At 41.7% G+C, this 12,158-nt stretch overlaps 1 protein-coding gene across 2 annotated transcripts in view; it reads left to right on the forward strand.

The window, feature by feature from the left end:
• Cul3 (cullin 3) overlaps positions 1 to 12,158 on the forward strand; it is a 37,963-nt gene that overhangs the window by 1,177 nt on the left and 24,628 nt on the right. For both annotated transcript variants that reach the window (XR_013313418.1, XM_077659515.1), the window contains exons 2-3: positions 7,961 to 8,158; positions 10,851 to 10,964. Coding sequence is in view for 1 of the 2 variants with exons in the window: in XM_077659515.1 (XP_077515641.1) it covers positions 7,961 to 8,158; positions 10,851 to 10,964 (312 nt within the window). In the remaining variant the exon portion in view is untranslated. The remainder of the gene's footprint in view (positions 1 to 7,960; positions 8,159 to 10,850; positions 10,965 to 12,158) is intronic.

Consider the following 12,158-nt stretch of genomic DNA (forward strand, 5'->3'; position numbering starts at 1 on the left):
TATTTCTGCCCTGATAGAAGTGAAAGTGCTGTAGTGATGGGGCTGTGAAGCAACCTTTTCTGGTAGTCCTACCTTTTGGAAGAATTCGTTTCGTTCATCGGACTTTTTGAGAGGGGAAGTTTTAGCATTGGGTCCTGTATTGTGTTCGAACCGGCTCAATTCGTACAGGCACTCGTGGCCTTGTCTTCAAGGCCTCATGCTTTATCGTGTTACTATTATGTCATTAAACGCCCAGTGTGTGTAAAAAGTTTCCGAGTCCAAGGCCAGGTCAGCAAGTGACAGCGAAAAGCCCGGAATGTGACAGCGGTCAGAGCTGGGGACGTGGAGTAATGACCACAGAAATATGGTATTTGTTAGTGTTAGTGGATCTTGACAGGTTGTCAGTAACGAAAATGAAAAGGGATTTTTGTCATGTTAAAATATGTTTGTAGTGTCAGCAATGCACATCCCGAAGGCAACTAATGCGCGCTTTTCATAATCGTGCATAGAGGCTAAAGTTCTCTGCTTTTCAGCTCATATTGCGGCGGTTAAAATATTTTTTCCCAATTCTTGCAGGCGGTTGTCTACTGCAGTGTTGGTCTGCTGAGTTGTATCAGCTTTAATATTAATATTTCGTTTTGTTCATTTGGGACATGATGGTAAGATTATATTTAGGCCCCCTTTATGAACATGCACACAAGAACCTAGATACAAGCATACTTTATTTCTTAAAAGCTTCTCTCATTTTCCTGACAAAACGGTTTGTGTGCATAGAGGCTTCTGGAAAAGTTACTAAGGATCTGCTATTGCTACCAAGTTGTTTTGGTGTGCCAATCTGTTTCACATGTCTTTCCTCGTGTGCATCCAGTTGACTGTTTGAGTGTCTGACAGGTGTGAACAAACTAGCCTCGGGAGCCGTATCGGTTATGGTTAGATTAACTGAATTTCTGCTGCTTATTGCAGTAAATAGGAAAGCATGTGGTGTTGCGATTAAATGAAATGTAAGCATTGTGGAATTCAGTTAGTTGACATGCACTATTAAACGCTAAGAAATGGTAAAATGCATATAACAGTATTTCTGGTTCAGCTTATCCTGAATGCTTCATCATGAACTAATCACGCACGCAACCTGTACATATTTACTGTATATTACCCCTCTCTCCTATCTTCTCTTCCTTTCCCCTCACCTCTTTCATTTCATTTCTCCATTCTGCTTGCTATCCTTTTTTTTTTTTATTCCGTTGCCCCAGCTCAGGTGCTTCAGTATCGATAGCAGATGTTGGGACTAGCAAAAATCTTTTCCTTCCTTTTTATTATTATTTCAATAAACCACATACTACTACTACTGTCCTGATAGTATGGGTCAGCGAGACCATCGTACCTCAAACGGCTAGATCCAGTACATAATTTAGGTTTGCGTCTCTCCACTGGTGCATATAGGACATCACGCATAAGCAGTCTCCATGTAGAGACCAATGAACCATCGCTGTAAGATAGAAGAGCCATACTCACATGCTCATACATTCTAAATATCCGTTCACTGCATAAACATCTATGTTACCCTATCGCCACAAAGTTCCTTTCTAGAACATTCTTCAGCAGCAAGCCGCAAGCTACTCAGCCTCTCCTCTTGCGATTTGAAGAGATGTGCGGGAACCTTAGCATATTAGACGTATTGCCAAACATTGCCCGAAGGCGAGGTCCACTGCCGCCATGGCACAATTTCCCTGAAATCTGTGACTTCACTCATACACAATTCCGTAAGAAACAAATTCCGCAGCAACATATTATACAAGAATTCCTCACACCCGAGGAAATGTACACTACTTTCACAGCATTTTATACCGACGGTTCAAAAACAGATGCATACGTTGGAAGTGCAGTTGTACAGGGAAATTGGAATAAAATAGTAAGACTTCCACAGTGCGCTTCCATCTTCACGGCGGAATGTTACGCCATCTGTGTTACCATAGAAAAAATACTAAACGAGAACCTACTCAACAGTATTATATACACAGACTCGCTAAATGTGCTCACAGCCCTTAATTCTAGAAATGCAATAACCCCGCTGCTTGGCGACCTCATACACAACATTACAACAGCCACAGCTCAAGGACAAAACATAAGACTCTGCTGGGTACCAAGTCATGTCGGCATAAAAGGCAATGAAAAAGCAGATTTGTGCACTGTTCAAGCTTGTGACAAGCAAATTAAAAACATAAATATGCCCTATAGAGATTGCATGAACTTAATACATATTAATGCAAGGAAAAAATGGCAGCCCACTTGGAATAACAAACTAAAACTACGGTTAATAAAACCAGTCCTAGGTGAATGGAAGTCGTGTTCACCAGAAACGTTTCAAAGAGGTCATTATCTGCCGTCTCCGGATAGGTCACACACACTTAACACACAACTTTCTGCTAAAGAAAGAAGACATACCAGTTTGTACATGCGGAGATGAACATACAGTGAAACATTTTAATTTCATGCTCTAAACTGGAAAGGCTACGGAAAAAGTGTTTTTCTCCGTTTTATAACCAATGCATCCCTTTTCATCCAGCACTGCTCTCGAGTGATAACGCAATTGTGGACATGTCTTGTGTTTTTAGATTTTTAACAGAAGCTGGTTTTCTTAAAAATATTTAAATCATGACCCAGAACTTCGCCTGATACACCTCAGTCATTTCTCATTCCTGACAAAAAGGGTGAGGTCTGTATTTGATTGGTTGGAAGCCTTGAGATCCTTACCCTGGTAAGGATGGCCGCTGAGGTGTCCCGACCCCCTTTAAAAGTTTTTAATAGTACCCATTTTTAGAACCTTTTCCTTCATCATCATGAGGTAATTTTAACTATTTAAGCACTCTGCACCACCGACGATTTTCACATTTCTATAAAATCATCCAGAGATTTCCCCTATACCTCGAGCTTGGCGCATGATGACCTTAGTTGCTTATGCGCCATAAAACCCAACACAACACAACACAACTATCCTGATAGTATAGATTAATGGATGGCCTGTACCGAAGTCATAGTGGCCGCCATGTTGGGCACCAAGGACATTAAAAACCTGTGTGGTCACCTAATCTGCTGCAATGGCTCGGTGGTTAGAACGATCGGCGAATGAGCTGTGGCACCCAGCTGCAATCTTGGCCATGGTGATTTTGTTTCAATGAAGGTGAAACTCAGAAGGCGCTCCTGTGCTGTGTCAGTGCAGGTTAAAGAACTCCAGGTCTAAATTAATCCAGAGCCCTTCATTAAGACATTTCTCATAGCCCATTTGTCACTTCGAGACGTTGAACCCCCCAATTTACATTTTTTTCTGTTTGTCACGATCAGTTCTCATCTGCAGTGTGGAAGCTATGCCTGGTGCTCAGTCAGTTTGTGGTGCCCATGACATGTGCAAGCCATCTATAGCATGTGTAATGTGCATATATAAGTATGTATGCGCAGCATGCACTAGCTTTAGCACGTAAAACCAGTCATTGTACCCAAAAGAATTGGTTGAAAAAGGTTACATTTTTTTGCATATATTTGGGAGAATCTGTGGCCTGTGGACAGGATCGTGAGACTTAGTTTTCAGGTGTAGAAATGGATAGCATGCAAAAAGATTGTGTGTTGCAGATGGAAGCTAAGCTGATAGTAGACAGTGTTAAATGTATGTTTTCAGCACAAAGAACCACTTCATTGAATTTTTGGGGAGGTCCACATAGTGGTGTTTCTGTCTCCAACTAAACAGTTTCATAGTTACATTGTCTTCTTTGGAAATGACAGCCCAGGAAGAGGCATGTGCTCACGTAAAATGGCCTGGAAGCAGTGGCCAGCCAAGTGAAAACATCGATTACATTTTTGTTTAACTGCTCGAGTAGTAGGCATTCGCTGCAGAGATTTGGGCAGCCTTATGAGGTGTAAAACTGGTCTGCATTTCATTTTGCCACAAAGTTGTTTGCAATTTATATTTTATTTGCTGCTGGGTATTACAACAGTATATTGCACCTCGAGTTGAAATAACATTTGTAGTATGTCATTTTGAGTGACATTTGAGCACTAGAGCACATTGCACTTAATTTGTTCATACTTCTAAGTTCTTGTGACCTTCTATAGTGGCTTTTGCTAAGTGGAATTGGTTGATACAGTGGATCATTTGGAACCAGATATAGGATTCAGATCATGGCTTCGCTTTTCTTTGAGCTCGAAGAGATTGCAACTTTGTAATGTCATCAACACTGTGAATATTCATGGAAATCCCCTTTCAAACAACGTTGTTGTAGAAGCCACATGGCCCCTCTTGCTAAGGCTTTCATTTGGGCTAGTTGGTTGTAGCTGTGAAACATATTGACTAGCGCATACACAGACAGGGACCAAAGTAAGAGTGATAGACAGGAACCAAAAAAGATATTTTACCTTATCATTCGGCCCACTCAAAATTAGTGAAAAGAGGCATAGTGCGAAACGGCATGCGTGGTGCTCTGACGAAGTCTTGCCCCCATGAGGTTCTCGACAGCCTTGAAAAGCAGGTGACCAGGCTGGGTAAGTCCGGTTACCTGTATGAACTGATTGCATCTGTTGCCGAAGGCCTCTTAATTGAGGTAATAAAGGGTGACTGTTCTAACGGCGTTGCTAGGTCTGAGCCCAACAAGATGCGGACAGCTGTACCGTACATGCACAGGTTGTCACACCGGCTCAAAAAGGTGGCGACGAAAAATGGTGTCTTGGTGGTGTTGACGGCGCCCAATAAACTGGGCAGGTTGGGCCGTATCGTGAACGGTGACTGCGGAAACAGCAGTGCCTGCACCAAGAAACACCGAAATAGACCAGTCAAGTTCCAAAACGACGTCGTATATAATATCCCCTTGCACTGCGGCAAGCGATATTTGGGGCAAACCAGGCGCTGCCTGAATAAGCGGCTGCAGGAGCATCAGCAGAAAGTTTCAGCAGTTGCCATAGAAGGCCATCTGGCCGAACATTGCAAACTGTGCCCATACAAGCCAGTATGCATACCTGAATGGGATAAAACTGTGGCTGTAGGAAGGCTGAAAATGAAAGATGGAAGGGAGATCCTTGAAGCCTTTCACATTGCTAAGGCAGGGGAAGGCTGCGTAAGCAAACAGTCTGTGGCCTTAACAAAGAAGGAAATGCGCTATTTAGAAAGTTATGTTTCACGCTCCAGTGTGTGATTGGTAGGTTTGTTTACTCTACCTTGAGTCCATGTGTCTTCTGTGTTTAGTATTCCATTTAATTCTACTATGTTTGACAATGTTTTGTTTCAAGGCTTTGTTTCATGTGTTTTTTAGGACCATGTGTGATCAGTTTTTATGACCACGTTTGTTCGGGTTTAGTGTACCATCCAATTTTGCTAAGTTTATATTGTCGTGTGTAGGCCTCTTTAGAGGTCCCGTTGTTTTTATATTTTTCATTCTCTCCGCCCTTTGGTGTGGTCATCATCATTCGGTAGGCCTTGGTGTTCCTTCCTTTATCTGAACATTGGTGCTGTTGACACGTGTTGTTGATCTTTCTGCAGGTCTCTAGTGCTGGTTTTAGCTTCTTGAAAAGTTTTCATCTGTTACAGACCACATACCCTTTTTATGTTTAACTTTTAGATCCTCCTCGTTTATCGTTTGTGTTTCGCGCCACGTTTAAGCACCATATCAAGTTGTATTTCACTTATCTTGTATTGCTAGATGTATTCGGGGTGCTCCCGAGTGCATGCGCGTTGTTCATTTTGTTCCATCGAGCTTCAATTTCTTCGTCATTTGACGAGACAGCAACTGATAGGTGGCACTGGTGGCGCAGAAGGAAAGTGTATAAATACTGTGTTTCAGGTAAAATATCCAGTTGCAAGTCTAGCGTGTGTCCTGTTTCTCACTCTTACTTTGGTCCCCCTGTGTATGCGCTAGTCAATATGTTTCATGGCCCCTCTCACTCTTGTATTTAAACTCAATGGTTGCAAGCGGCAAAAAATTTGCCCCCTCATATATATATATGTTGTCACGCAGTGGTGACGGCAGTCCACGTAGTCAGGAAGACAGCAAAAAGTTCTTCTAAAAGAAAATTGTCTATTGGGCTGACCTGTGCCCACAATGGACTGAATGACTTGGCGGCGGCGAAAGCAACAAGCGTGCTCGACGGTCATTGTACAAATCCCTGCCACTCTCAGCTGCATTCAATTTAAAGCTGATAGCAAACTTTCGAGATATGCGTGCAAGTTACCACAACATTCTGGAACAACGTAGAATCGACTCCGTCTGGATGCGATCAATCAAGATAAATCTGCCCGCACCTTGCATCACAAACAAAGCGGTAAAACGGCGTGCCGGCGGCTTTGAAGAATGAACAAACAGTTTAAATATTCGCGGAAATAGTATACATATAGGTATATATATGTGTGTGAAGACAAGAACAGTATTTAAGGTCCCATGACCATTTTTTGTTTTCAGTGAAATTTTTATAGCTGATGGGCAAATGTGTCAACATGAAGGAATGGCACCTTGTTTTGCCTGAAACACTGCATGAAAACCGTATATCACAAGAGGGGCAAAGCTTCGCATTTGTGATTTCGCAAAATCTTTAGTTCACCGCAGAAAGAATAAAATTTTGTGGAACCTAAATATTTTCTATTAATTGTATGCAAAGTTTTCTATTTGAAGCAGTGCAAAATCATTTTTTTGCTCCTTTAATTTTGCAGTAAAAAAATGGCAAACATTACTGAAAAAGTAATACATCTCTATAAGGGTAGTTTTTAGGACAGGATAGGGATGAGGAATAAGAACTTGAGGCTGAAATTTTTACTCAGCATTAATCTGTCCTTTTTACTACTTACTGTCAGACAAACTTTGTACTTCTAGACTATTCAGATTATTTTTAATTATGCATTGAAATCATCTGGAATTTGAAAATTAAAAAAAAAAGTGAACTTTGATGGAGATTAAGAAAAAAATATCTTGGGAGCGCTTCTCCGAAGCTTAAGATATGGCATGGGCTGACCGACGGTGCTAAACGTCCTTCCTATATAATAGAGCGTGCTGCCTTTGTTCGTTTCTTTGCACCAAGGCAAGTGTGCACACACACAGCATTCACTGTACAGCTGCTGTCTCACCCTCCCGCCGAGGCACACTTTGCCATTGGTCAGGCGTGGAGAGAGGCTTCCAGAAAACTTGAGTCTCTTCTTTCCAACCCGGTGCCGCGGTGTGCAAGCGAGTGTGATTCCTTCCACGGCGCTCTGGCTTTCCAAATGCGCACCGATTTTTGTGCATCTGCATTAAGTGGCTTATGGGCAAAGCCATTTTATGCCCTATGTCTTGGTGAAGGAAGAGCTACAGAAAAGAATATTATAATGTGATTTTAATAATAGCATTCAGGGAGAGAGAAACAGAAGAACGGAAAGGCAGGGAGAATGAAGTAAGCCTCTTGTCGTGCAGTTAAAATTGCTGATGTTTGTACAATAGAGACAACCATTTATTTATTTATGTTTGTTTGTTGGTTTGTTTGTTTATCGGATACCCACAGTGCCGTTCGGCATTACAGTGGGGGGTTACAAGCACAAAACTATAGAGCACAATACAAAATGAAAAATGCGGTCACATACATGTAAAAAAAAAAAGAAACAAAGCTTCGGGAAAATGGTTTTGAGATCAGTGAAAACAGACATGGACACCTTTTCATCACTGCATTGGGATGGCATTAGAACTAGCACGAAATGGGAACGCACGCATGCACTTACATAGTAATTTGGACAAGGCTGTCATCAGATTTAATTGTGACCTGTGCCAGCAGTGATACGAAAACCCATATGAAAAGAGAGAAAAAAAGCTACAAAATGGGACCACACACGTACGCGAGCATTGATAATAAATATGAAAAAAGTTATCACATCTAGTTGCAACCAACAAACCTTGTCTGCAGTGAAATGGATACGTAGGATCATTTTGGCAATGGACAAAATGTTTTGCAACAGTTGCACTGTGCATTTCTTTACTTCTAGATGTCTATGGATGAGCGGTATGTCCAGAACATCTGGGGTCTCCTGCGGAATGCCATCCAGGAGATTCAGAAGAAAAACAACAGTGGCTTGAGCTTCGAAGAGCTGTATCGCAATGCGTACACCATGGTATTGCACAAACACGGAGAGCGTCTCTACACTGGCCTGAGGGAGGTGGTGACAGAGCATCTAGTGAACAAGGTTAGTGCACACACACTTATGCATTTTGTCTTGTCTTGAAGTTGTTTTTTCCCCTGGATGGAATGCAACTATAGTCACTGATGTAGTGCACTTGTTTTTATTGACAGTGTAAGTGTGGCTAATTCATTTTCAATGGGTTTTGCACAAGTACTGTAGCAGTGTGGCAACATGAAGCCTTGGATTCGTTTATAGTCTTTGCTGGCTTTCCTTTCAACGCAGAAAAAGAACTATGCAGAATGCAGCACACGTGTTTTCAAAGGTGCAAAACTAGAACACGAGCTCAGGATCGCAATTTTATAGGTATTGATTGGTTGGTGTATTGTATTTTATGGTGCATAAGTAGCGGAGGCTATCATGTGCCAAACGCATGCTTGGGAGGATCTTCCTGTTGTACTGCCAGACAACTAGTGCTTAAAAGTGTTACAATTTGTTGATGACCTTTCCTTCTTTTAGGAATATAACAACTTGTGTTAAGTCATCTATTGCATTCTCTTCAATGAGTAAGTGGGAGTGGAAAGGAACATGTGTTTCATAAAATACTGTGCAATGCTTTTTTCTTAGTTTCTTTAGCGTTTTACATGAAAATAAAATATGGCTTATTGAGATCGCTTGACTACATTGTTCACAGAGGGGATTTTCTTGTTTCATGAGTGTAAAGTTACTTGTATGGTGTGTATGTCCAATACGAAGGCGACATGAGATGACTTCAATAAACCGTTCTTGGTGTTGAGTAGTAGACATAGTAGTTGTGGTTTGTTAAAATAATAATAAAAAGGAAGGATAAGATTTTTGCTAGCCCCGGCATCTGCCGTCGATACTGAAGCACCTGAGCTGAGACGACTTCAATTCGCCGAGGATCGGTTTTACCAGGTTCAGTTTGTTGCTGATTTGATTATCCCATGTGTATTGCCATTTTTTATTAGTTTACTCTCTACTACTAGCTTGAATAAATCGTTGTGAGGAATATTTACTTTTTCTGGTTTGCTTTGTTGAGCTTGTGCCGCACACGTGTCTGGTAAACTGGTGAATATGTGTAATTACTAAAATTGCCAGGCCAAAAAGTGCTGCTCCTTTTGTAGATCAGGAGTGTAAAAGTACATTCACATTTGCGAGGTGCGGAGGCAGTGTGACTGTTTTGGTAAAAAAAAATGTCGCAGTTGGAAATGGTTGCATTGGTAGAAAAGTTAGTCAAAAGGCAGTCATACGCTGCTCTATTTTCCAGCCTTGCGACCTAGAGCTGCAGATCGCTAAACCAGTGGTTCTAAATCCTTCTGACCCCAGTCTGCTGTAAGCAACTATGGTATGATTACTCCCAAAATAAGGGAGTATAGGGAGGGTGGGGTTTAAGGCATGCATGGTTTTAGGTGCTCGGGAACCCAAGGGTTCCACAGAGCCCAGTTGAAAACCTCTGCTCTGTACCAAGTAGCGGTACCTCAGAAGTGATGCGAAGCTTATTCTACATCCGGCTTCTTTTTTCTGGGAGCAGTCAAGACTGAAAACTTTTGTTCTGAATGAGATTGTTTGGGGAAAGCCACCTGCAGGTCACGCTTGCTGATGTGAATGAATATTTGCACTCTTGACCTTCTTCTTGGTCGAAAATCGCAGTGAGTCTCATGCCTTTTGCGACTCGCAAGTGTGAATGCACTGTAAATGTGTTGGTAGCTTTCTTTTTTCTGCACGCATACTTTTTTATTTTTTTCTTCGAGATCTTGAGTTAGGACAAGATTTATAGCTAGTTAATGGTGCGTATGTATGTGTGCACTAATTCTCAGCTGTTTTTGGTGTACCTGCCTGTGGCTGTTTTTGGTGCCTGGAAAGAGTGGAGCTTTTCTTGTATTTACAGTATGCTATGAAGTAAAAGTACAATACTTAAAACTTCCATGTTTATGTCTGTCACATTGATGAAGCACCTCTTCAAAATCAAAAGCACCGCTGTAGTATGATAGGGCAGAAAAAAAGATGTTTTCACTTCTTTAAAAATGCCCGTTTACTATGCAGTGTTAGTGTAGTTTACAGAACCCCAGATGCTCAAAATTAACTGTGGAGTCCTCCAGGAGCTGCAGCGTCCCTCATAACCCATGTGCAGCTTTGGGGCATTAAACCCCCACATACCATACCATATTATTCTGTACCTACTTTTTAGCTCTCGGGCCCACTGACTCTTGACACTGTGGTTTGGAAAGAGCATTCCTCACATTCCTGTGACCTTTGTCCTAAGTGTAGCCTGTAGCCTTTTCTTTGTCAAATTCATGTGTATGGTTATAATCTGCCAATTGTATCATGCTTCCACAATTGAAAAATTAAGTTTTAACGCCACTTCTCAGCCTTTGAAGGCTCCTTCTGTGAAAGGGTCAGCTGATAACTAATCGATGCCAAAACTGAAGGCTTTATCATTAAGGAGCAGTAGAGAATAGCCTCAGAAACCATAACTATGCTGTCCAGGAAGTAAATATGGGAGGCTGGTGCAAAGGAAATGCACCTGTACCGTCCGTGTTTAGTCATAGTTATCAAGACATATCTGCGAAGCCTCCACTTTGGTATGAAAAGAGTTGAGACTAAATTTTTCAATCCCTTGGTGTGCAGTCTCCAAACATAGGGCTCAGCCAAAGAAGTGTTGTTGTGAGCAGTTTATCGCACCATGTTAATTCGCAGCCTCAGCATCTGCTTCTTGCAATTTCTTCACTGTTTGCAGGTTCGGGCAGATGTCTTAGCCTCTCTGCACAACAACTTCTTGCAAACACTAAATCAAGCCTGGAATGACCATCAAACAAGTATGGTTATGATTAGGGACATCCTCATGTATATGGTAAGTGTTGGCCTTCTCAATCATTAGTGCAGTTTATGAGGGCTTAGGGAGCCTTTCATAGGCCTTTCAATTTTGGATTTTAATGGGAAATGCTTTTTGGCCCACATCTCATTTGCGATTTTGTGTGACACATATTGTGTGCATTGAAAGCACTACCTAGAACTACTGCTCTGTGGCTTATCTTGGCTTACCTCCTTTAGAAAGTCATCAGTGGTGCTACATGCTGTTGGTGTTGTTTGAAGAGGATGACATGTGTAAAGACACAAGGGATATATCACACTGCACACTGTTGTGTTCCTTAGCTGAAGAAAAGCATAACGGGGTGTTAGGTAGGGATTGGAAAAATCTTGTTGTTAAAAATTTTTTAGGCGCTGAAAGCACTAGTGGTATTGTGAGGGATCAAATGACTCATTTTAGGGAAAATGGCTGAGACTGACATGAAGGGACCTGGTGGACTGTGATAGCTGACTGAGTGTTCAGGATTCAACTTGTGCCTGTTGACGTTTAGTAATAGGGAGAGCAGCCACAGAAAGGAGGAGAAAAAAACTAGTTGCTCTGGAAAAAAAAAAAAAAAACGAGCTACATTTCTGTGAGAAAACAATTCTTGTCAGTTCTTTCCTTTTGTTTCCTTGTGTTTTGTAGCATCATTTTCTGCATTGGTGTTTTGTTTCTAATGTAATTGAAAATAAAAGGGCGAGCTCTTCCTTGTGCAGGAGGAGAAAGAGCACATTTTCTAGCATGTAGTGAAGAAAGTGGCAGATTGGTCCCCCCGGGTGCAGGTTGGTGTATGGTGACATAAAGGGGCAGAGTTATGTCTGGTTGGCCAAACACGAAGAGATTCACTCATGCTACACCTTTGACATTGCATGTGCTGCACTGGCTCTGCTCCTGTATCATTGGGCATGCTAGCAGTGAAAAAAAGCTGAGAGCTTCAATGAGGGGAGGTTTAGGGCCCCTTTAAAGATAACAAAGAGGACTTGAGGTTGCTCAGCAAATCTTGACATATAGTCACTTGTCTAAAAAGAAAGAAAGAAAAAGGAAGGGAGGGAGGGGGGCTGACATGAGTAGTACATGTTTCTCTGTGTTGTTAGTAGCAACTGTATATCAGTTGCTAAATTTAGTCAATTTTGTTAATATTTTCTTGTTATGATGCAGCTTTCTGGGTGGAATCATTCAACTTGGAACAGATTGTCT

This window comes from Amblyomma americanum, chromosome 3 (assembly GCF_052857255.1).
Source record: "Amblyomma americanum isolate KBUSLIRL-KWMA chromosome 3, ASM5285725v1, whole genome shotgun sequence".
Classification (NCBI taxonomy): domain Eukaryota; kingdom Metazoa; phylum Arthropoda; class Arachnida; order Ixodida; family Ixodidae; genus Amblyomma; species Amblyomma americanum.